This window comes from Charadrius vociferus, unplaced genomic scaffold (genome assembly GCF_000708025.1).
Source record: "Charadrius vociferus isolate BGI_N301 unplaced genomic scaffold, ASM70802v2 scaffold494, whole genome shotgun sequence".
Taxonomy (NCBI): Eukaryota; Metazoa; Chordata; class Aves; order Charadriiformes; family Charadriidae; genus Charadrius; species Charadrius vociferus.
The window spans coordinates 888,462-915,585 of NW_009648157.1; the positions used below are offsets into that span (position 1 = coordinate 888,462).

Sequence of the window (27,124 nt, forward strand, 5' to 3'; positions counted from 1 at the left end):
TGAAGTGATACTCTAACAGCTCCCCTGACTTCATAGGGGAAAACCAAAGGAAGCAAACAGATCTGTAAGCAAAAGAGAAATTATAACAAGCATATGGATCTTACTTTATTTTTGCTAATTTAATTTCTGTGAAGTTTCAATTCATTACCATGAATGTAAGAGGTGAGAATCAGTCCTTACAGTGGAATGTGGTAATCGCTTACCATTTGACTGTGAACATCAGACTGAGAGGTACCATAAAATAGCATGATTATGCAGGGAAGCAGAGTTAAAAAATGCTGAATATGAAATAGAAGCTTTCTATCTTGTGTTTTCTTAGTCTAGGAAGTATCTTTAGTCTTTCATGTTTATATTGTGTAAGACCATACAAACCCCCCTTTCAGTCCTCCTGCCCCTACTCTTGCAAGTAGCTTTTATTTCTATTATCTATAGAATTGTCTTTTAGTGCTTTTGAAACACAATGAGGTGTATTTCCTCCTGTAGAGAAATTTAAATGAGAGAAGAGGACACAATTGTGACACGATGGTTTGCCAGTGAGAGACCAAGGGGTGGACGTGCATTCTAAAGGACAGGGAGACATCTGACAGAGTTATATACACCGGGAGCTTGTGTTAGACACGGAAAAGCCAAAGCTGAGAAGGAACAGTTTAGCAGAAGTGCTTGGAAAAGAACGTAAACTTTGTCTGCAGGTATCTATGGGAACAAAAATACAGGCGGTGCTTTCACTAGTTGAAGATTGGAAGAAAATGATAGGAGAAGGAAAAAGCATCAGGGTCTGAATCACAACTGTGATTCTGGAAATTTAAGACGTATCTTAATGCAATGGTTTTCACTCTAGCAGTTCCTAGAGTTAGAAGGGGAGATAAATACATCAGGACTAGGGTTAGCAAGTCGACCAGCATCAAGGAGAGTCCAACTGGGAGAAAAAGTAGAGAGCAGATGCAGGAAAACCAGAGAAAGAGGATACTGGGAATCAGTCGGATGAGCCAACAGTAACTTCACCAGCTCAGTCTTGGGCCTCTTACTCACTCCTAGGGCTCCTGCTGGAGGAGAGTAATTTGTTCAGGGGCTCTTCAAAGCGGAAGGATCTGGTTGTTGCCTGTTCTCCCTGCCACAGGAAGAGCCCACTCACTAGGCCTGTCCCATTTCATCTTCCAAGCCATAGTCTTTGAGCTTCACACCCCACTCTTTCACCAGGAGTTTCCTGGCAGTGGGCATTACAAGAATATATTGAAACGGGGTCACTTCATTTGCATAAATTTTCAATCAAGGGAAACAGTTAGGAAAGGAAAAGTAGTTAGAGAACCACTTTTGAATCTTTCTTTAGAGCACCTTTGAATGAGCTCAGAAGTATATCCTTGAGGGCTTTCTAATACATATATTGCAATATTTAATAATTTTTTGTTTTATTTCTACCAGTGGGTTTTGGGGTTTTTTTGCAAAGTCCTAAAGATAATTCTGCCGCTTTCCAGATTTTATTTCTTTGTCCAGAAGAGGAAAGATATTCTGAAGAATAAGTCAGCTGTTGGTACCATTATGCAAGTGCATCTGCCTGCATCCCTTTTAGCAACATTCTGTGGCCACAATTAAAAGCTCTACTTCATATGTAAGGTGATATTTCATTCAAAAGCATTAAATTGACAGTAATTCTTTCTAATATTACAAAAATCCAATGTTAGAGTAATTAATAGAGAGTGCTATACTGTCTTCTCATTCACAGAGGTAGTTATTTTGCATAGAGAGGTGACTGCCAAAAGCTGTTGAATCAAACATGTTATCCAACCTTCTAGCCTCCTGAGATTTAGGAAAGCTGTAATAAGATACAGGTTTATAAACTAATACAGAATGAAAGTGACCGTCTTTTACTTATGTTACATAATTGTAGTTGTTCTCTGTGCACAGGACCAAAAAATGGCTGTGGCCTTTCTTTTAAGAAAATGAACTTCTGTTGAGATGGAGGTTGATGTGTATAACATGCTGTGAAAATTAACTTTTTTTTTTTTTCCCAGATAAAGTGTGGTTTTTACATTTAGAATAAAAGGAAATATAGCTAATAACATTCTTCATAATATTTATCCAATAAATCAGTAGCAGCTGGAACCCCAGTATTTCTTTTTAAATGCTCTAATATTTGTTTTCCCAGAGATGTCTTAGTGTCCTTCTTTGTTTGTGGAAGTGAGTAGTTTGAAAACAATTAATACAGCCATCCACAGCCATCCATGTATTAGCTCAGCACAATAACTATGTACTACTCTAGGAGATTAAAAAAAAAACCAACCACAGCCTTTTTTAGAGTGGTGAACCTCAAATATATCTCTCCATCTAAATATCCCTGCCTGGAGTATGTGCTGAAATTTAAATTTAAATCTGAAGACAAACAGCCTGTAAATCTCTGTTTCTACAAGTATACATAAATGCAGATACATTTATTAAGATTATGGAACTACTCCACATATGTGAAGTTCCTTATGTACACAGTGGTTTTAAAATCAAGACCCAAAGTGCTATTACAAGGCTGACTCCGTTTAGAGCTTTCCAGAGTAAGAAATATTTGAATTCCAAAGTACTGAATTTTGGGGCTTCCCAACAAGCTGCCTCAAAGACCAAATAACTTCAGTAACCAAAAATGACTTACTGTAAGTAATCTTGTCTACCTGTTTGTCATATAGTGGCAGATGAGGAATAACACCTAACAGGTAAGAAAGAGCTAACATTCTTTTAACAAGAACTGCTTACGTATTGCAGTTCATTGGGCATTCAATAACATATAAGTCTTTTTGATAATAAATGTTTGAAAATGACATTCTATTGGTCTTGGCAAACAAAGAGGCAAAAATGAGCATCCACAGTAATAATTTCTATATTTTTAGCCAAAACTTAAGGCAATTAAATACTTAAACTGTAATATTTTATTCCTAAAAGAAATTATCCTTTTATAAAAACATTTCCTGCTATTTTTCTTTAGCTGATAAATAATTTACACTCTTGGATGAACATAGCTGTCTTAGAGTCTTCAGCTATGCTGAACCCTGAAGCTTTCCAAGAAACGCTCATTAATTTCCACTCTAAGTAAACAGTAAGTAATGATCCTTCCTGATTTATTTATTTCTTAAAATAATTTACAAAAAGAATATGCGATTGTTGGAAAGCACTGATGCGATATGTATGTGCATGCGCACATATCCATTGTTCCCTGTTCACATAATTCACATAAATTGGCCCTTTTTACTTGATGTTTAATAACTGCAGCCTAATGCTTCTATTTTCTCTTTAGTACTACATCTCTGAGCACAATCAGCTGTAATTCCAGTTTAGAGGTTATTTTAATATAATCTGTATTAGTTTTCTGTTCAAGTGAGTCATTCACTAAAATCTCACATTAGATATATAGGAGTTTTTAAGATACACGGAAATAATTAGGAAAGATTTATTGCAGACTTCTTCTGGATAGGCTCTTACCCTGTCTGTATTGCTGCAATAGTGCATTATATGACACATCTGTTACGCAGCTCATTTATTTTCTTTGATTATCTCTCCAGGAAATGAACTATGTGTGTAAAGAGTGCATTGTTTTGTCTGTGTGTTGGTTATGGACTGCTGTGAATTTAAGCTAGTGAAAGCAAGTTAAAGCATATTCCACAGAGGAATGGGGAATGAGAAATCTGCAATTGCCTTGTTCCTCCAGGATTTTGTTCTCAGCTAAGAGTGGCCATAATTTTTATTTTTATTTTTTTATATTTTAAATATAACCTTCTCTCTTCCTTATGGAAAGTTCTGTTCCTTCTAAGAAATCTAGCTGTTCATCACAGTCCTCAGCAGGGAGATGAAGATGAATTTTAGCACTGCTAGGAGTCTGGGTCTATAACTAAAGCTTCTTAAGCCTCTTGAAAAGAGTAGTCCTGGAAACAGGAGGGAGGAATCAAAATCTTAACCTTGGCTCTGCACCCTGCTCCCTTTCCCCACTGCTCAGGTTATGATGTGGTACCCAGCAATTCTCTCAGGTGTCTGGTATTCCTTGTGAGCAGGCTGACCTCAGAAAAAGAAAATGGATATTGGCAGAAATGTCAGTGATATTTGTCTCTGCAGCTTTAGATTTTTTGTTTGGAGTTTTTCCAGTTAATCCAGTAGGAAGTCATGAGACCCAGAAGCAAGGTTAATATATAGACAAGGGGAAAAGTACCATTCAAAATCTCACTTAGGCTTTAGACAGAATGTGTTGTGTTCCCTGTTAAATTACATTCTGGAGTGTTTGGGGTGATTTAGAAAATTAAAATTCAAGAAATCTCATTTTATTTGATTCACAAAGATATAGGGAATGTGGTATACTTAGTTAATTAGAAATTTTCCAGAGAATGTTAAATCTTATCAATAGCTTAATAATGAAGCATCTTCTGCAACAGCTGCTGTCCATCAGAAAACATGGCTGCAAACAGAGAAGTGGGTATACGGGCTGCTGACAAGTGAGCCAAGTGTTTACTAAAACATTGAACAGTCTCTAACTGGGTATGTTTGTTGTATTAGAAGCAACTGACCAGAATAAAGCAAAAATAGTAATATTGCCATACCAATACAATTGAATATAGTAGTATGGCGTGTCGGACCTACTTTAGAAATCTCAGTTGATTGCTGCAAAGGTAGTATTTCTTACGAGTTTCACATACATTTGTAAGACGTACTTTGTGGGATTGTAGTTTCACAAGTATTTCTTCCAGTTGAGATGCCAGCTGAAACAGTTCCTACCCTTCTGCTTCCCCCTGGATTGGGGCAGCTGTGCAAGTAGCGGGAGTGGTCTGGGTTAAAAATGAACCTCTTTTTTGTGTGTATTTTGGATTGTCTATAACTTGTGTGAGTTCCCCAGTCTGATTCACCGCAAAATAGTTAAGCCAGTTGAAATGTGAGGGTGATAGTATACTGGGAATGAACAGGCAAGTATTAAGGAGGGTGCTAGAAAGAAATATTTATGTATCTCTACTGTCAATGGTAACATACAGCTCTAACTCGAGCCTTTTTCTAATTTAGTTTCTCTTTATTTCTACTTCATCAGAGAGGTCTTTTCCAATTTCTCCCATACAAAAGGCACAAAACTTCTATTTACTGACACCATTTACAGTCTTCATCCTGTTTGCTGAAGCAAATGTTGTATAGGTTCCATTTTGAATATTTCTGCTTGATGTGTAATATTGTCTGTGATGCTATGCCAGAGCTGTGAAGGGTTGGAGGATCAAAGAAGCAGCGCAGTAATTTCCCTCTCACTCCCAGCTTTGAAAGGTTTGGGAAGACCCCGAACAGCTATATCAAGATGCATCCTAGTTCATAGAGGGTCATTGTTCCTAAGTTTGCTTCCATTCCTGGCGTACAAGAGACTTGACTTCCCAGGAAGCAAAGACTGGTTGTTCATTTACCTGTGCTGTTTGGAAGGCAGAGGAATCCTGGTGCTTTCTTTTTGCTGTGTTACGTTGCGGTTGGTTGCCTATTCTAGTGCATATTTTTTGGAAGCTGTTCTTCTGTCCTTGTCTTCCAGGAAGGCAGAAAATTCTTCTGCAAGTTCTTTGGGCTGAGTTTGCACTGTACAGGTAGTAAATAGTGATCTGAAGCAACAGAAGCATGTGGCAGACTTTTTGGACTCAGCAGCTGATTTTTATTATTCTTCTGCAGGGTGGGATTTTGCAAGGTCTGTGGAAAAGTGAAGCTCTAGTATATTTTATTCAGTGATGCTGGAATAAACCACTGGTAATAATTGGTTATTGTCTTGGATATTTCAAAAACATAGGCAGGTTCTCAACTGACAGAGAAGAGCTGCCTGTGAAAACCTACCATATTTATCAATGCTGCTTGTGACTTCATTTTTTTTTCCACGTTATCCATATAAACACAGCTATGAGAATCATCAACTCTGATATAAATACTAAATGAACTTTTTTTTCTTTTTTCCCCAAGCATACATGTAGGATTATATTCTTTTGTACTGGACCTTTTGGGAAGAATATTGCCTTACCAGCGGGAAATGCTAATTTTGCTCCTACCTGTGCCAATGTCTCCCTGTGTTAGTTTTGTATAACTCTCTTATAATGTGCCATAGTGTATCCATGCCTAAATTGCTATCTCAGGACTTTATCTGCTGCATGGGAAAGCTGAGATGCATGCTAAATATCCCTGTTGTGAAACAAAAAAAGAACCCCAAACCAAACTAATTTGAAGATTCTCAGCCTACAGGTATAACTATGAATTAAATCTGATATTTTTTTTTTTTATAATGCTCATTATGCTCCTGCTTTATGCTTCACCAGTATGACTCTCTTCCCAAAGATGTGGCTTACATCTCGCAGGAGTTTTACATGCTACTTTATCACTATCTTGAGAAGTGATCTTTGATACATCTAAGTATGTCTAAGAAAAAATAATTATATCTAAGTTTGAAACAATGTAGTATATTAAAACACGTAATTTATTTGAAATTAGTTGTTTCTCAGCTCTCTTTCTTCTCTGTTTCTCTACCTTTGTTCCACTATGCATTTTTTTTGAAGGGGCCACTTCTAATCCACTGTTCGAGAAAGATCCTGACATTTGAATGAGACACTGCCAGACAATATAAATACAATTCCCTTACTGTCTTATTTCAGCAGACCAGTCAGAGTACTCTTTTCTTAAAACTCCAGATGAGGCTTTTTTTGCTTTCTTTATCAGTAGTAGGGCTTCTGAGAGATTTTGGTAAAACTCCATCATTGGAGTCTGATGAATTCAGGTCTGCTCTTTCTCAGCTGACAGTGAATAATTACTACCAGCTTTCCTAGAAGATATTTTATTTACAAGTAATGTTGTGGAATAACGTTTAAGTGCTGATTTCAAGTAGGTGGGAGACAGATGTATTAGCATGTCAGAAACTGCTCTGAAATAATTCAGTAATGGAATGTCAGAAGTAGTTCAGTATACTGCTGATGGGCTGATTTTCCCCTTCTTAACAGGCTGCCAGCCTGACACTGCGTCCCTCGGCGTCTGAGTCTCTAAGCAGATTGAAAATAGCCCATGTTCATAAGGGTAGGACTTCATTTAAGTGTGTTTGTAGATGCTTATGAATATATCTGAGCTGTGAAAGTATATACCAAGAACACAAGAACCTTCTGGATACCATCAAACATGAACAACGTCATTTGGGTAGCAATCAGATGGTATTGGGGCTGCCTCAGGGCTCCTACACCAAACACAGTTGTTCTGTCTCTGAGGATAGGAGCCTTCCTCCTGGAAAAGTCTTCTATATCTGGTGCCTGGAGGATCAGTATGGTGATGCTATTCATAAAATGATTTCATAGTCTGTTGCTGAACTGTGTGAAGTGGCTCTATTTCCTGATCCAAGCTAAAAGTTGTTTTGTTTTTTTTTTTCATCCGGGAGGAATCTGTCAAACTCACATTCTGTATGCAGGTGAAAGAAAAAAGAGAAGCAAAATAAATCTAATTTTCTTTGTAAATTAAAATGACGAAAACTACCACTTTTTTAACAGTTTGGAAAGAAAAAAAAATCAATTATAATTCCAGGGGAGACTTGCTGAATTTTAAGTTACACATTTTTCTCTTAATCTTTAATTTCTGCTATTGTACTTATTAGAAGATACTACCGTGAGTTTTCTTAATGTAACGGAACTCCACGCAACTTTCCGTCCCAACAAAGGACAGCAAATAGGGTTTATAGGTCCAGTTAGTTTGAATGAGCTTGTACACTCTTCTAAAGCTTTTCCAGATGTCTGCATCAGAGTTGTGTGCATAATTAATTTATTGTTTCCTGGCAGATCCAAACAATAAAAAAAGAATAATTTTCCCTTAATACAAAACAACATTTTTTGACCCCTTTGCTAGATAATAACTATTTCAGGTGAAATGAAGTATTTTATTTAATATGAATGAATACACTTCATTAAGATTTTGAGTATTTTAGTCAGCTGTTTAAAATGAAAATAAGACAATTTTGGGAAGAAAGGTCCTAGATTTCGTAAAAGTTTAGGTACCTTTTACAATGCTGAGTAGGAATAGTTGCCTGGTGGAATGCTGGAAACTAAGATGAGGTGGCTGAGAGGGACACTCTGTGTTCTCTGATAGAAACCTCTCTGGTTTTATTTGTTTATTTTTATTTTGTGAAATCTGACATGTTCTCCAGAGTGTTTTAAACTCATCAACCAGTCACTCTCCAGTGCAGAATGCTCTGCCAGTGTGCTTCCAGCCAGCTCTAGCTTCAGCACATATCTGAGCAGCCAGTATAGGAGCTTGAGTAAAAGGTGATGATTCTCCAAGCTCAACACCCGTGGTTTATGTACACACCTAAGTGTGGTTCATGCAACATACAACAGTTTCCTGAGGTTCCCTGAAGCTTTGCAGATGCTGAAATGTACCTTGCATTTGTTACCCATTGAAGGAGAGTGTGCAAAAAAAGGGGCTTAAGTGAATGATGTGTTTTCTGGAAACATGCTGCTTGCTAATTTACTAGGTTTCCCTGGACAAGAAAAAGAATATAAATGGCCAGATGCATTCCAGTGTCTTGCTTTCCCTGTAATGTATTCCTTTGCTCTGTCATATGATGACACTCCCACACAGCTGCTAAAATGCTCTTGTTGTTGTAGTGGTTAAAGGAAATTGCTGCAATTAATTTTGCTGTCTTTCTTCTCTTTGATGTGTCATTACAATTTCTTGGATAATTTTTCAGAGATTGGGTTCTGTTCAAAACCAGTCATGTAGGGGTGAAAAGAATAGGAGGGAAAATAAATATTTGAGCCTTATCTATATATGTTTGTGTTTCTGTTTTTGTGTAGGTACCAGTCAACGTAATGAACATGAAACAATACATATACATATATAGTTTCTGTTACTCACCTACAAGTGCAATAGACAAAAATAAGACTTCTCCAAAAGTGAACAATCTGAAGAAATAAAATAGATGCAGGTGCCTTAGTCAAGCTAGTTTTATTTCCTAATGACTATAAAGAATGACCAGACCATGAACTCTGAGGTTATGCTTCATTTCTTGGGTACAGCACATTATGTTCTGAGCAATTTCTATTTGTAGTCTTGAAGCAATTTTAATCTTCAAGTTCGTTACAGAGTTGACAGTTTTTCCCTCTTTTCCTTGGGTTGCAAAATAATCCTCTTTTCTGCTAGTTCCAGATGCTGCTGCAATGAAAGTTAATTGGTTCAGTGGTGAGTACAGTAGATCCTGGGATGGAATAGACGGTAGAGCAGAAAGCTTAGCGCTTTTTTCACTGGATTTTAGGAAAGAAGAAGGGGAGAGGGTAGTCCTCTCAATTTCATCATGTGAAAGGCGTTGTAGTCAAAAAAGGTGTTAAATTCAAAAGTGACATTTCGCAAGCTTCCAGGCATGGGAGGAGATGGGTGGAGATATAAATTGAAATGGTGAAACTTTAATTCTTAAAGGCTTAAGCAAAATTATTGGAAATAATCAAAAGTATAAAACCGGGGTTTTAGGGCCATTCAGAAAGAGTAGCATTAATAGTTATTAATTTCAGCTTCTAATTCCTTCAATAAATAAATAATGTTAGTTTAGAAGAGTGGCTGAAGCTGATCATTGTTTGTGTTACTTTGCAAAGGTAATTTCATTTCTTTTCCAAAATGTTCTTGAATTTGTTATGACGACCTTCAGGTCTTTCATATAGCTCTTATAATTAATGGAACAATGAAGATATTTTTATACGGTAACATTTGTGGAAAAGGTGAGGAGCAGAGAAGTAGAAGTGAGCTACCTGTGGTAGAGTGGGTCTCCAGGCTCACTTTAACTGAGTTTTGTACACATGCCGCCCTATTGTGCCACCCACGCGGCCATTAGATCATGTGACATATCTGCATTGCCTTTGCCCACCCTGAGGCTTTTCAGAGCCCTCTTCCTCTAGCCAGGTCTGTCTCCCAGGGTGGCAGAAAATGCCAGGCGTGGGATGCTGCCCAAGCCAGCGCTGAGCGCAGCCCTGAGCAAAGCACTGCCTGCCTTGCTGCTCTCACTGATGCTGTGAAAGTCCTGCCCCATCCAAAGCACCTTTGCCAACTCAAAGCGCTTATGGAATTAGCAAAAGGATGTAGTAAAAGCATGTCGGTGCACTCTGTAAAAAAAAAAAAAAAGGAAAACTACTGGGAAGTCTCAGAGGTTGATCTTCGGTTTTAAACTTCTCCCCTGGTAACTGTGTATTGAAGTGACTGTTTGAAACCTCACAGGGTCATGCTGGGGTCATCAAAAAAGATGTGAAAGAGTCTACTTCGGTCTCCTTCCTTTCACCCCCCCTCCAGTGACTGTAAGTTTGCTTTAAAAACTGTGGTTGCTTAAAGAGATTGCTTAAAGAGTGATTGCTTAAAGAGACCTTTTGCCTCAAAAGATTTTTCTCGACAGCCACAAAACCCAAAGTTTGGGTTGTGATTGGAGCGCAGCCTGGTACTTTAGTAAGGAGGTCAAACAAATGCCGAAAACCTCATGCTCTCTTGGATGCAGCTGAACATACAAAAAAATCCAAGTCATGCAGGACATGACCTCAAGTCTCGGGGCAGGTTTACACAAAGCGTAACCCATCCGAGGTGGTTGGTGCTCCCCAGCTGCCCGTCGCTCACTTAGCTCGCTCCTCCTTCTTGCCGGGTTACTTCATCAGCTGGCTGAATGCTTGGTCCAGCAGAACAGACCAGGAGAGGAACAGCCCTGGTGGGGCAGGCAGGGGGAGGAGGGGGAAGAATGAGGCAGAGAGGACAGCTTGTATTTATGAGCGTGTCTTTTGAGTTCATAAAAGTCAGGCAAGAATGCATAACCAGCCCCACGGATGATTTTAGCTGGATCTGCTTTTGATGGAAAACATTTTGCATATCAGTGACCTCTTACAAAAATGACAAATTTCAAAAAAAAACCCCAAACCTACTTGCAACTGGCCTGAGTACCGGTATAAATTTAGCATGATGTAATTAACCATTGCAGAGACAGTAAAGAAAAGATGTATTACTTCATACCATGTATTTTAGTCAGCAGCTAATAAATTTTGCGTAGTATCCTTCTTCACCTGTGCAGGGAAAGATTCAGAGGTAACCCTTCAAAAGAAAAGCCTTCACATGCAGCTGATGGTCTGTTTCTACGCTTAAAATCATTGGGAAGGGCTGCCGTTGTCCCGTTCTCAGTATGCAATGTCCTGTGCATTATATTTGCAAGCCTGAACTCCTTGAGAAATAGCACAGCTTTCAGTGGTAGAAGAACCATGAAGTAGTGTCTTACTGTTGTCAAAGTGTAGCCTGAGTCTCAGACGTCTGGCTCACAGTCCAGGGATGAATGATAATTAACATGCTTTAAATAACTGCTATATAGTGCTGCAGGAATTTGTCACGTAGTAACGAACATTGGTTTTTGTTGATCATTTGAAGTGCTTGGTTTTTTGTACAGAAAATATACAGATGTCTCTCTTCTTGCTTTATAAAAACAGTATGATAAACTTTCACTAGCAAACTGGCAGGCAGCTTTAGTAGCAATAATCTTATACAGTAGTTGTTGTGTTATTATTATTGTTAGTTGTATTATTCAGATTTTTTGTTATTCTAATAACTTTCAAAACTGCTTGTTTAGAAGGGGAAGAAAGTTTAGGCCTAGGATTTTTTAATATCGGCAGTTACCTTGCCGAGATTAGTGACCATTTTAAAAGTGATTAAGAATTAATGCTGGTTTAGTTCTCTGCGACCGCGTTTTCTGCTCACACTCCAAATAATTTCCTCCCCAGCTCTAACTTGGTAAGGCTTACTTTCCTTTTTCTCTTTGAGACAAGTTCAGTTGCTTCTCTTTTTTTATTTTACCTTTTTACTGATTTGCAAGAAGGAGAGCTTGCACTTGAGTTCAAGGAGGCTTCTCCCCTCCAAAGATTTTTGTGGCTGAAAGGACTAGAGAGCGTGCTGAGGGCCCACCACACCTCCGTCCTAATCCTGCCTCCTCCTGGATGAGGCACTTAACCTCTCTGTGTTCTATCTATAAAATACATTTAATAATACTTAATGGCTTTACTGCCCTTTGAAAATGTAAAGTGCTATGTGAGTGCCGATTACTTTTATTATGTTCCCTGATGGAAGTCCTCAATGTATTTGTGTTAACTGGTTCTGCTAATGCACTTTCTGTAATAACCTTTGGTTAACAAAGTGAAACAGTTGCAAAATAAAAACTGTGTTTTAGCCAAAGCAGACACAGTGACACATGTAAGGAAAGTCAGGACATGAGAAGACTTTGCTTCTCTGGGTATGTCTGTGGTGTGTGTCAGCCATGGGCTTGAGCTACAAAAACGCAGCCCAGCTTGTCTTCTCTCCAAGCTGCGCCTGTGCCAGGGAGAGCACAGTGTGGAAGAAGCCTCGAGCTTTGCACACATGGGCTGACCATCCACCAGCATAGGACAGATTTTCGCAGGCAGTCGAATCCTGCAGAATAATTTGGTCAGGCTGCTGTTCAGTGAGAACTCGCTGTCCCCAAAACTCACATCGGCACTCCAAAGCTAGGGGCTGGCTCCTGGGCTGGGTGTTCCCACAGCCCCCCTGGGCCAGCCCGTGGTCCATCTCCCCAGGAGCGGAGCCAGCCGAGCTGCTGCTGTGCTGTGGGTTTCTGATGTTTCTCTCGGGCAAGACAGCAGTATTTCATAAAAATGTGGCAAGGGTTTGTCAGGAGAAGAGAATGTATGTCTGACCAGCGTCCATTATCTGTCACTACCCCTGAAGTGTTTCCATGGCCCTAAATCCAGATCGTGCTGGTGCAAAGCATTGACTTTGAGTAGATCAACTTCCACTTGGCTAACTTCTTTACAAGCCTATGCTTTGGCATAGGAAATTTGAAACAAGACAGTGTTTGTTAGATCTGATGTATGCAGGGTACATTCAGATGTAGTTTAGCCTGGTGTGTACCTGAAAAGGGAAGGAGAGATTCTGGTCCCAAATGAGGATCTAAATAAAAGCAGCAAATGTGACATCCCTGCAGCATCCCCTTCCAGGGCTGTGTCAGGTGGGGAGTTTGGCTGGGGTGGTACCCCCATCAAACTATAATGCAGGTCTCCTAAGGTGAACTTGGGGAGGATGGAAACATCTCATGGAGGAGAAGGCAAAAGCTTGTTTGGTCTTGACTTTCAGTATGAATACAGACCACGAAAGAGGGGCCTCATGATCCTTCTGACTTTTTGGGATTTACCCAAAATCCCAAACATCCCTAACTCATATTATGTTTACGCCTGTAAATTGTAATTGTTATTTTTCAGAAAAAGGTTTAGAACCATTAGAGCTGAAAATGGCAAATGTGAAGTAAATTTTTTAAAAGGAATTAACATTAATTAAGAGCAGATGCTCTTCTCTCTGAGCTCATCTCATTTTATTTCTGACAGACTGTTTAGGCTTAGAGGAGACAGTATATGAGTTTTGACTGGTTTTCTGCTATATTTTAATTATACAGGCAGTGAAAATAGAGAATTCTGAAAGAGCAGACAAAGTATTCAGAGGCTTTTACAATTGTGCTACTTGCTTTCTGTTTGCCTTTCAGAATTTCTTCCCTGGAACTCATCAAATTGTAGTTAATTTTTTTTATGACTCCACTTGCAGAAACAAAAGTAATGTCCCTTTAAAAAAATTGAAATCATGAGACTACTTTTTTAGCAAAATATCTGGATTGAAAATGTTGGATTTACAGCTTTTTGATCTTCAGTCCTCAAAATAAGTCATGATTTAAAACACTGGAGTTGTGTAAATGATAAAGTAAATACATCCATGTCATTCTTCAAGTGCCCTCAGGAGGGAGAACTTAATAAAAGTTTCTTACAATTTTTGTCTAAAGGTCTGTGGAAAGAAGCAGGACTAAGTAGCATTATAGAAATAGCTTTGTGAATACTGAGACTCATGGAAAACAGTGTTTGTGATTCTTCAATTCACTTTTCCTTGGACTCTGTTTTGCCCTGCTGTCGTTGTGTAAGGACAAGGTTATAGTCAAGGTTCAAATTTTAGCTACTAATTAGCTTTTAGCCACTAAAAGGTTTCAGGGCTCAGCCTTAAGGGTTGAAGAGGCTGAGTGATCCATGCAAGTTCAGACCAAAATGTAATCTTATGTGCCAGATAAATTTGTAGACATGGTCTCACCTCTCTGCTTGAAGTGGAAAGGTTGGGCACGGAGCTGGTGGCACTAGAGCAAGCACAGATTTCGTGTCTTGATCAAACAGTGGTGACTGAGCTATTAGTCTTCCAATGTGCTTTGGGTTAGGAGAAACAGATGCTGTTTTTCCTCTTCTTGGCTGTTTCTTGAGAACAGAACTTGCTGTAGTAATTATTTTTCTGTTTGTCTATTTCCTCTACTTAGATATTTTTGTCTATTTAAGCCTCTCTTAATTTGGTTGCTTTATTGAGTGGTTGCTAGCTATTAGGTTGCAGCACTCACCACTATTTTCCCGCTGTCTTTGCCAACCTAATTACTCTTTTATTCCAAATGTGGCCTATTACATGACTGTTGCATAGCTGAGACATTGTATTGAGTTGTAAATAACAGCCTTTTTCTGTGGTTGTTGCCTCTTTTCAAAACACTGTTAAGATAGGAAAAAATAGGGCTTCGTTTGTGCAAATTTAAAACACACGATGTAGGAATGTTCTGATTTCCCACAACATTTTTGCATAGTATAACATGCTATATTTTTTGCTATAGGAGACATTATAAAACTTCCTGTTGCTATCAAGTTAAAGACTTTAAAGAACAGCAGGCAGGACATTTAGTAAAGAGGCAGATTTTGGAGTTCAATAGTTAGGCCTATGTTGTTCAGCATATTCATAAGTTAGCTGGAGAAAAGGAGTGAGAGGCAGTGATAAAAATTATGGATGATACTAAATTGACTAAGGTGATGAAGGCAAGAGCAGACTGAAAAACTGTGTAGTCTGAATCTTGCTGTCTCTGAAAGAATACAGTTGAACTGGAAAATGCTCCGAGGAGGACAAGATGAGTTCAAAGGTGAATAGGATAACATTCATGTGAGGAATGACTGAATATACTAAAACTGTTTGGAAAAGAGAAGATTAGCAGTGAGATGATGACCTACAGAATAATGGTATCTTCCAATAAAATAATTAGATTAATCAAATGAAAGTAAGAGGTTTTTTTTTTCAGAACAATAGAAGATTATTATTTTCCTACTGTTAAAGTGTGGAACTTCTTAGCAGAGAGTACTGTTTCCAGAGTGTATGAAAAATCTGAAGTGGATTAAATGCCTACATGGGTTCAAAAAACATCTGGAGGAAAAAATTGTTAAGAGACATTAAGCACAAAAAGACCATCTTTGGCTCTGGAAGTCCCTGAGCCACGTATCACCGGAGCCTGAGAAAGCTTTCTGTAGAAGCATATGTTGGTCCTGCTGTAAGTTTTGCTGTAAGCATCTGGTATCAATTGCTATTGTAAATGGAGTAGTTTGCTAGATGGACCTTTGCTTTTAAAACTTTTTACTGCTTTTGCTTTCCTTCAAAGCATCTGGAGACACAGTCATTCTTTATGGCACAATGTTGTTTATTGTCTTGCAAAAATTGGCTGAAATTTATATGTGAGGTACCCATCACGCTAATTCAGACATATGGTATAAACATATAGGTAGGATTACAAAGAAGATTGCTTTATCATTTGTTGTGGAAAGAGGAATAGTCTGGACACCTTAAAGTTGTGTCTTATGAATTTTAGTAGAAGCTGCAAAATGATGATCATTAAATGACCCCCAAATGACAGCAAGTACCCAGTGAGGAATTTATTATTATAGGATTAAATCTGCAATGACACTGGATATTGGGTCGCAGAGAAAGTGTTACTTGCTGGAGAAATTGTTTCTGATAAAATAGAAAGCTACTTATTAGGTCAAAATTCACTAAGGCAAATGAGGAATTGATTAGTTTGTTAAAATTTTGCATATATATATATATGTTGTTGCTGGTTATTTCACAGGACTGCAGGGTTCACAATATATGTTACAGTAGCAATAAATGAAAACCATCTAAGCTTTATGTTGCTCCTTACTGCAACCAAACAATCTTGTGCATTAAACCAATTCTCTGTTGTCAGGGGTATATGTTTTACTTAATACTACTTCCAGCAGTCTCTGTGTTCTTCATGGCAACCCTCCCCTTTGAGCAATGGCCCAAATTCCCAGTTTACAACGAGATTTCCTCATACCTGTTGTAGATGGTGGCTGCCTTCCCTTTTTAGGATGGTAGGGTCATACAATTTTGGATTCCCATGTCTAATGTCACCTTTAGAGAGTCATGCTTGCCAAAGCAGGTTTTTTTATAGCTTTTCCTCCATGGATGCACTGCTGCTTCAGGGTGTCTCTTTGTCTGGAAGAGAAATATTTGTATCATATTGTCACTGATGTGGCACATACTGCTGCTTTATATTAGAAAGGATAATCAGTTTAGTTTGAATATCACTGTTCTGTATTCTACGTATAGTATAAATTCAGTTGCTACCTACTCTTAGCTGAGTGCTCTGAAGACCTCTCTGGCTTTTTGGAAGTTCAGATTTCCATGTTTATACAAGAGTTCGTGGACTATTTATTGTGTTCTGTGTTGGCAATCACTCAAAAATACTGTTAATTTATCTGTATATGAAAAAGGGATGGTCCAGCCATGGCTTTTATTCCATAAGTGTCTTTCTCCTGCCAAGAGTATGATATATGAATGGTTTGATGGCAGTCTAGGTCTTGTGGGTTTTTGCCACACAAGGATTTTGGTATGTCTCATGAGGTCATACAATTGGTCAGTCTGGTACATGGAGACAGATGTAGGTTATATTCATAAACTGCAAGTAATTAAATTATCAACAATGAAGTGAAGGTCTTTCTTTTTCAGAAAAGCACAATAACAAAAAATTTAGCATTCAAAAATATTTTTTCTTTCAAAACTTGTCAACATTAAAAAGAACACTGATATTTGAGAATGCAGTGCACATCTACACATAATTTTAGGGACATTAAAGTGCAGCATGCTCTAAGTGATGAAGTGACTAATGATTTATTCATCATTTAATTTAACCTTCTGTAACATTACTCTGAATTAGTTTGCTTGAACAAGTGTATGTCTTAAAACTAATAATTAAATCTTGATTAACATTTCTAATGATAGCAAATTCATGGAACCTTAGTATGTTGGTTGGATAATAACTACTTGTGTTGTTAACAATGGCCCCTCGTTTGTATTCTGTCTTGGAGCAGGTTTAGCTTCCAGCATAGGCTTCTGTGTGTTATCCCATTACTTTTTGTAATGCCATTCTCTTCTTCTTTAGATATTTACCCATTGCAGTCCCATAATGACTCTAGCCTATTTAGCTTCACAAAGAGTAACTAAATTCTTCTTATTCCTCACTAGAAGGCATGGTTTTCAATGCTTTATTCATTTTGATGTTTCTCTATCTATCATTCTGTCCCACTTTTTATCCTGCTTGAACAATGGTTACCAGATTCAGGTAACAGAGAGGTAATGTAACTTCCTTACTCTGAGTTTCCTTGGGTTTTTATAAATTTCATCGTCTTTATTAGATGCAGCTTCCCTCTGGAAGCTCAAGCTGGACTGATTTTTCTCCATCATTTCCAAGGCCTCTTCATTGCTCAAGCTGGACTGATTTTTGTCCATCATTTCCAAGGCCTCTTCATTGCTGCTACTGTTTCCATCTTGCATATACGCCGAATGTTCTTGGTTCCAAACTTATGTCTTTATATCTTTTATGATGAAGCTAGTGAGTGATTTAGATGGCTTACATTATCAACCTGCGTTTTGCATTATTTCCCACATGCCATCATGACATCTGAATCACGATTTCTATTTTTTTCCATGTCATCATTAAAAAAAGAGTCTAGGGTAAAGAAATAAACTGTAGGGTGTTGCTCTAGAAACACTTCAGTTCAGCTCAGTTCAGTTCATTACCATTACCTACGTAAATGTGTCATTTGAAATATTTTGATTCAATTAATCTGTTGCATGCATTTACGAAACCAGATGTCTTTTCATCAAAACTATAATTTTTATCAGCTAAACCTATAATGTCACCGAAAAAGCCATCAAGTTAATTTGATAAGTTTTTCTATGAATGACAGTTGATGTGTATTATTATATTACAGACTTTTAAACCTGCAATGATCAAGATTTGTGTTAGCTGTTTTGTTATAGAACCCAAAGTAGATGTCAGGCTGACAGAATATTTAATGCTTTAAACTATGGACTCACAACCAGCTTTCTTGATGATCCTAGCTTTTTGAAAATTCCTTAGCTTCACTGAAATAAGAGTTAGTATTCCAGACAGCAATAATATTATTAGCCAAACCTTTTAGGATTTCTTAATGTGAAGTGTTCACATTCAGGTACTTTAAAAGATGTTAGGGTTGTTGAGCAGTATATTTCTCTACTCAGAGCATGCTAAGAAAATATCCCTCCTCTACAATACTAGGGAAGTTATTTATTAACTTTCTTTTTAGTTTTTGTGCAGATTACTTAGCCTCGGTGCAATCCGAAATTTCATATGTGGGGATGGGGAAAAGCAGAGCTAATAAAGAGACAGGGCTAAAAAGGGGGTTGAGAATAGGTGTAGTAAAAATAAAGACCAAGACGGTGTGGGGAGCAAAGCAAAGCATTTTAGCATCCAGAATATTGTAGAATGAGCAGAGTTTTATGGGACAGCGAATTGCCACAGTTGTAACAAGCTCAGTTTTTCTGCAACAATCAAAGCAATCCAATCTGCTGTATCATAGTGTGCAGCCACGTGAAATGATGGCAATATAACTGACTTGTAATTCACTGATTGCAGACCTCAGACACCACACAGGGATGTGTGTCCCTGGATTGCTGTGGTACTCTTCAAGCATAGATAAAAACACTGTATTATTATGTGTTGTCATACTAAGGCAATACTTAATAGGAAACATAGTGTTTATTGTTTGTTCTCCTTATATAGACAGGAGGTTCTTCCTGCCAATTTTGTTCTTGGGGGTTGTAATCAATGTTTTGTAGTTAAGAATGTTGCTCTTTTAAGTTTCAACTCTATTGTTTCAGGCTGTTTGGTGACTCAGGCAAATACCATTCCAACAGCTTGTAAAGTCTGAAAATCATTTTTGCATTTGGTAATAAATAAAAAATACAGGAAAATGTTTTTTTAATAGTTACCTCTTTCATAAAAATAGCAGTTAATACAGCTGTCTAAATTCACTCTTAATGATCAATAGATGAGTTTCATTTCAAATGTGTCAAAACTGTTTCCTTCTTTTCAATGATTATGAATAGACTGATTAGCTTGCTCAGATGCTTTCATTAAAAAATAAATATATCATCAACTCTTTTGCAGAACACAACAATATTTTCTAAGTTATTGTGAGCTATATTCAGTTGTCTTTTTTCATTTTGAAGATAGGACATATCAGGTATAGTGCTCAAAACTTACTCAGTATATACCTTTAGTAAGAACAAAATACAGAAGCAAAATCACTGCCATTTACTGGGCTGATAAGGTAGCTTACCATGTAACTTGTATTCTGAAGATCAATTTGAATAAATTAAAATAGAAAAAAATGTATGACAAACTCCAATAATGTATTTCACACATAACACTGAGTGAAAGATAAATAAGATCTGTTTTAAGGGAACCTCTAAACATTTCATTTTAGCAAGTTCATGCTAATTTCAAAGCAGAATTTATGCTAGGATCTAATAAATTGTATTATGCAATCTCCTCTTCACCTAAGTCTTTAGATTGAAAGTAACACTCACGAAAAGTGAGAATCTCAAATAGAGTATGATATAATCTGTTCCATGAAATGAGAACAGAAATAATCACTGTCATTATGTTGTCATGTCTACCTTCATTGCTATTCTTTCATATTAATCTTTTAGTATTGTTATAAGAAATTTTGCATTTATTGTTTAAATACAGAGTAAGAGAGGTCACCTCCTTCCTCCAGGTGCTGTAGTCGAATAGAAACAAAAGCAAGTGGTTCATTGGCAAATTCTGATTGTGCAGTGGTCAGCATTTGCTTGCTAGTTTATTTGAAATGCTGTATTTGGCCCTCTTCCACACAGGTATGGCACTTGCAGTATGGTAAATTGTTCAAGAGTCTGTAAAACGGGATTCCACCAGAAATAGTGACCTGTGATTAGCTGATTAGGGCTATCATTTTGGTTTATAATAGGCATTTTTCCGTTTCCCTCCATCATGACCACTTCTTCTGTTGCCCCATTCTGCAGCGTGCACCCAGCTTCCCAAGCCACTAGCAACAGGCGTGGGGATGGAGATGCTCACCTGGCTCTCGCTCTGCTCTTGGGGCACGATGCAGCCAGGACACAACCAGGGAGCTAGAAAGTGCTGACTGTTCTGTAGGATGGAGCTATGGTGGACCCAATAATAGACAAAACTCAGCCTGAAATGTAAAGAGGACAACTGTCTGGTTTACTGTTTTTTCTTTTTTGGTTATCCAACTCCAATGTACTTTTTAACCTGATTCTCTGAACAATGTTGTTCCACTTACAAACCTGGAGTGTTTTTCTGTCTCCTATTTATTCTTTCAGGATTTGTGGATTTAACACTCCATGATCAGGTCCATCTACTGGAATGTGCCTGGTTAGAGATACTGATGATTGGCTTAGTCTGGCGCTCCATGGAACACCCAGGAAAGCTTTTATTTGCACCTAACCTATTACTGGACAGGTCAGTCTGCATGTTGCTGTGAATTGTTTAAGTTAATGTATTTCTACTGCAATCAGACTAGTTTTTAACTTGTAGTCATCTCACTGATACTAAAGCTTGACAGTAGATCGCAAGTTAAACAGGGTTATAGTACGTGGGACTGGAAAAGGAATTCTCAAAACCCTAGAAATGCTCTGGAATGTGATGCTGGTCATTTATTAGACAAGTAACACATGTGAAAGTGGCCTGCTGCTGCAAGTGTTTTCTTTCAAAGGCAGCAGCATATTTCTCTTATAATTTGCATGGTTTGTTGCAAAATTAAATTAAATTAATTTTTTTTTTAAATAAAAAATTAAATACTGAACCATAATCACTTTAATTCAGATAATTATTTCTGCATACCTAAAATCCTCCTAGTTAGTCTTTGTTAAAATTGGTTTATCCAAGCAACCACACAAAATTTTGGAAGAAAATCCTGGTAGAGTCTCTTATTTGCAGAGAATGCATTAAGGTGTTTTTTTTTTTTCTCTTGAAAACTGGAGTCAAATATATACAACACATGCCTGCTTGCTGCCTTAAGCCTTTTTAATCAGTCTTGCTAATATGATGTAGGTTTTTCTAAGTGAGAGAGAAAAATATGCATCTCTGCCATACGATATCCTGGATTTTAATCTGGTAGTCTCCACAAAAAAAAGCAGGAAGACTAATAGATTTTTGAAACATATTCTATTTATCTTAGTGCAAGCTCAGGTTGCCTTTTTTCCCAGTCATGAAAAATTTTAGCCTTGGGAAAGACTGTTAAAAGAGAATAATCAGTAAGCAGAGGTTTTGACAAAAGTCTGTGGCAAATCTGGAAGCACTTGGTTAAAGAGTTACCGTAGCTGTTGGTAGTCTTCCTTTGTTGAAGAAAAAGACTGTCCACATAGCAGAGTTGGCAGGAGAAAGCTTATGTGTGCACACTGGTCACTTCAGTGCAGAGTTTGGCTTCTTGGTGTAAACTGAAGGTGGAGGAAGCGCTGAGCTGAGGAGCCAGAGTACGTGGTGAGGCAGCTCAGAGCTGGGCATGCTTCTGATCTCATCACGGAGCTGCAGGGGCAGCGAGCTACGGCGGAGGGAGGGATGGCAACAAAAAGTCAAGGGCTCTGCCTTCAGCTACTGCAGCCATTAGCTGGTGAATGAATCAAAGCTCTTATTAGCAGAAAAATGTCTTTTGAGCAGCGTGCTCTGTTAACCATGGGGTACTGAGTTTCCATGTTCGCATTTGGGCAGTGTTGATCCTTTGATTTCCTCCCCCTCTATTGGTTTACTTTTCATATGTTACTAAAATACAAATGATAATGCCTAATAGTATAAAATATAATGTTTCATAGGAATAGAGAAATATTTATTGCCTTAGAAAACACCCCTGTTCCACTTGTGTAAGCGCATGATCTGTGAGCTACGGAACTATATACATATAAAACACATTCTTATTTTGTGGACAGAAAATATCTGTTTGCCTATAGTCTTCTCAAGAAAGCAACAGCTTTAAAATAATTTCTTACAGCACATAAGAAGGAAAATTTACTGCTGTAGGAAAGTAAGTATAGCATAATATTGAAAACTATTATAAATTGCAATATAGCTTCCAAAGAGCAGCCCGTCTCTTCGACATTCCATAATACAGGTTGTGAGAAAAAATTGAAAACTGAAGAGCAGAGCCAGAGTACCATTTTTCCTCCTCTTAGTTAAGAAAAACAGCGAGGGAAACACTTGCAACTTTGGTCTACTTCAAATAAAAATCCCTATGCTCTGAATAAAATGCAGTATGAGCAGTTGATTTACACAGTATAAACCAACTCTGCTGGATTAAAGAAAACAATTGCATGCAACTGCAACCACACATTACTTTAAGGCTCAAAAATCAATTAACTTCATAATCAAAACAGGCTTTTTGTTTTCTGACTTTCAGACAAGAATGTTTCTAAAAATGTAGATCTATTACATCTAATTTTCAAATAATAAGAAACATGTTTCTAAGGCATCATATACTTGCATCAGTTTACTTGGTAGGGATAATTGCTAAAAATAAAATAATAAATTACTTGACTCTGGGGAGCACTGATATGCTAATTAGTTAACCAACTGTTGATTTACTAGTTAATTAGTGCTAACAATAGTTTGATGTGCTAATTTGATTTAGGGAAGTTGCCTTTTGAGAATGTTATAGGGTAAAACTATATTCTTTGTCAGATTTGAGAGGGCAGGACAGAGACTGATTCAAAGCCTGTTTAACTGAATGGACTCCTTCCACTGGATCCAGTATTTGGGGAAACACTGCAAGAGTGAAAAAATTGTTTGATGCACTATTATTGGTGATCTAAATAATGAAATCATGTGACTGAATGACTAAAATAAATGGAAAAGATAGACAATTTCCTTTCATCTGTTCTCTCCTTACCCTTCAGCATGTTCTTTACAGGATACTCCTTTTCAATATTTTCATCCACAGCATTCTGTCCTGAATCCCCATCACATTTTCCCTGTTACCTGATCTATGCGTTTGCAAATATTAGTTTAGCTACTGTCTGTAATCCAGAGTGACCAACTATAGATGGTAAAATCTAGATCTGTCTCTAACCTGTGTTCTTGTGGACTTAGTGCAAATTCATTATTGTTAATATGGATCTTTATCACATTTTGCGTACGCCTCTACCTCTCTCAGATCATTCTGTGGCAGACACCCTCTCTTATTTGCACATCCCTTTAATTTTTCACATTCAGACTTCTCCTATCTCTAAGAGATCCTTTCTGTCTAGAACCTTGGAGATAGTCCTTTGTATACATCTGTACATAAAGCTCAGGTCATGTCAAGTTTTATTATGCAACTTTTTTACCTTTTGGCTAGATAAATAGTCTTGTCTTGTTCATATCTGTCTGAAATGCCACAAAAATAACATTCCAACCTTGATTTTTTCAAACAAATCTGTTTTTTTTTTTCTCCCAGCTCAATCCTCCTACTTGGGTCATATTAAACATGAGCTTGTCTTGTCTCTGAAGATCTTTTGGAGGCTGTCTTATTCTGTGAGAGTCTACTTGTTACATTTTCAAATAAATGCCCCTATAATTTTCCTATGTAACAATTCACACTTGGAAGACTCCTTGAAAATATATGTAAAACAGCCCTTTGTTATTCATTTTGAGTTCCTTCTTAAAATTTTGCTTTGCTTATAGAAAAAAACTATACAAGTTAGGCTGCTGGTATGTGTAGACTACTGTCTTCTGTATGGTTGAATATCATCACGTTATCCCTTTCTGTTCCCACTCTGCCCTGCGATTAGGGTATTCTGTGGGGTAATGCACCATTTCTTATTCTGTTAACGCACTATCTAATCACTTGAGTCTTGGTTGAAAATCAGGACTTTTAGCGGTCTGCCATTTACATATAACTGGCATACTTTTACAGTGTACAACTGATGCTATTAAAAAAGTTCAAATGACAATAATTATAGCTTAGAAAAATAGGCCCACAGAGGAAATACAATGGCATACTCACAGTGCTTGCAATTAATGTACAGTACCTGATGCAATCAAAGAAAGCCCAGGATAAATGCAAATCTCTTATATTCTGTATTTGAAAATTAGTATATTGTATAAGGCAAATCTAGAAGTAAAAGCTTATGTTTCTAATGGCAGAAAGCAGATGTTTCCTGTCTGGAGGTTTCCCAAGAAACTAGACCTTAAAAATTTCATTAGACCAGGACTGAAATTTGTCAGGCCTGTCAATAAGCTGTTCATAATTTTGAGGAAAATGTAATGTTTCTCAGGAATAAGGAACTCATATTTTGTTATAGTTTTAAAGGATTTATTGCATTCAAATATTACGCTGATCAGAGGTTACTTAAAGGTTTGAGACATAACAGTAAAGAAACCCATGGTTGAAATAGCTGAATTGCTGACTGAGGTGGATGACTTCTCACCTGAAACATCCTCAGTATCATCAAAATGGGAAATGCAGTAATGCATTTTAAAAATGTCAGTGGAGCTTCTGCCTAGTAATCCTGGTGACCAGTGTAAGGAAACTGATGGGATACTATCTAAAGATGATAATTGGCTGAGGTGTGAATAAACATGAAGTAGTGGTAAAGAGTCATCATGCATTTTGTAAGGGGAAGCAATGCCTCATGAATACATTGGAGTTCTTTGAAGAAATTAACAAGCAAGTGGATGAGGGAGATCTTGTTTGGTTTCCAAAAAATATTAAACAAGATCCAAATTTTATGTAGGCAAATGTGAACTGATGCATATGGGAGAAGACTAATCCTGAGTTGATCTTTCCATCTCGCTGTTAACTGTAGTCAGTTCTATGAAACCAGCAGTTCTTTGCTCGCCAGCAGTCGAAAAGTAAGTAGACTGCAGTTTTTCCCCAAGAATCATTACAATGGAAGAAATACAAGAAATAGTACAGGTCATCATTATTCCACTGTTTAAATCTGTTTCATCTGTGATTGGAAAACTGTGCCTTTCTGACTTTCCTTATCTTAACAGGAATATTGAAAAAACAGTAAAGGTACCCAGAGGGGTTGTGTAGGCAATCAAAGAGAGAGAGGAGCTGTGGTACAAAGAATAATTAAATAGACTGATTTCTCTGCCTATGGTGCTCAGTAGAAGAAGGAAAACAAAATCAAGATGATAGGAATTGCATAAAGTTATGAACATGTTGAGAAAATGGTAATCCACAAGTTACTGTCTCTTCCAATCTAGCACTAGAGGTAATCGCTTGAAATCAGCAGGTTCAAATGACTATATGCTTAGCCCATGGCTAAATATACCTTTGATATGAGCCAGTACGGCTGTTCTCATGTTATGTTCTAATGTTATTTTCTTATCAAAACTGCAAAAAATGTCTAACAACAAAAAATCAGCCTAGGGACTTATAAAATTTAGTTAAACCTAGTCAGTATTTCCTTGTTTCTACAAGGTTATTTCCTTCTTTCTATGGAGAAATCTAGCCTGCTGTTCAGCTGGGGTTTTTTTGGTTGTTTGTTTTTGTTTGTTCTAACAACAAAAAATCAGCCTAGGGACTTATAAAATTTAGTTAAACCTAGTCAGTATTTCCTTGTTTCTACAAGGTTATTTCCTTCTTTCTATGGAGAAATCTAGCCTGCTGTTCAGTTGGGGTTTTTTTGGTTGTTTGGTTTTGTTTGTTTGTTTGGTTGGTTGGTTTGTTTTGTTTGGGTTTTGGGTTTTTTTTTGGAAACTCTTATTCACTTCCTCTTCCAGGGCTTGATGGAGTTTTGTCATTCTTTTGGAAGAAACTGAAGAATTTTCCCTTTACTGACTTTCATACTGAGCAATGACAGGAGGCCATGGATCTCTAAACAGCAGCTAGCACAAATAGCATAAAGACTTACAGGATTCACTGTATGACTGGGCAGCTGAACAATTTACTGCTTTCGTAGCTTTGATCTGAAAGTTTCCCACCACATCTAAAAAGAATCTTTTAAGTTTTCTGTGCAGACAGTGCTTTGCAATGTTTCAATAGACAGAAGATTAGATACAATAGAAGAGCATCAGGATAAAATCCAAATATGTTTAACTAGTCCCTCACCTTGTAAAATGTTCCAATTTCCTAAGGACATCACACTTGTACTTGAGTACACTTTACTTGAGTAAATGCACAACTTTTTTTTTTTTTTGGCACTAGGTAATTATGGCTGCATTAATTACCATTGACTCGTTAGAAAAATGGAAGCAAAGTGGTCACAGATGCTTGATTCAGAATGCTTCATTAGTGACCTGCTGCTTTTATGTATTTCAAAAGGAAAAAACCCATAGGCAACAAGTATATCCAAATTTGCACTTCAAAATAAATTTGAAAAACAATTGTACATTTTGTCATCATCCCATCTTTAATAGCAATAGATTCTGTGCTGGAAACCCAACTCAATCATCCTGTCATCGGGCAGCTTACCTGATAGGGCTGCATGGATCACCTTCTAGAGGGTTAAGGAATCTCTTGAAGTAATTAAATTTCTCTTTCATCTTTCACTTTATTGTTGAATTTTGAGATGTATTATTATATTGTAGACCCCAGAGAATGAAAAAAAAAATAAAATTACCAGAGACAGAATTATACATCTTAAAACAATGCAAAAGGAATAATTTCTATTTATTGTAAATCAGTCTTTACTGTGCCTTTGAGAAAAATTTAAAGACTGCCCAATTTTGTTATTCAAACAACATAAACGTAAATCAGGAGGACCCTTCCAGAGCTTGGGGAAGTGCTGGGTAATGCTCGAAGAGATGAATTCTTTTAAAAAAAAAAAAAAAAGAAAAAAGAGAAACCCTTCTCATTATGATCTTCCCAATTTTCAGCTGTTAGAAAAAGACATTCCCTGGGTGGGTTCGTAGGCATAGAACAGAATTTTTCAGAGAGAATGAAATAATTTCTGGATTCAAGATAGCCCTTACACAAAATCTAAGATT

The 27,124-nt window shown here is 37.4% G+C and overlaps 1 protein-coding gene across 1 annotated transcript in view; it reads left to right on the plus strand.

The window, feature by feature from the left end:
• Positions 1-27,124, plus strand: part of ESR1 (estrogen receptor 1) — a 116,325-nt gene that overhangs the window by 67,555 nt on the left and 21,646 nt on the right. The window contains exon 5 of the mRNA XM_009884049.1: positions 20,539-20,677. Coding sequence (XP_009882351.1) covers positions 20,539-20,677 — 139 coding nt within the window. The remainder of the gene's footprint in view (positions 1-20,538; positions 20,678-27,124) is intronic.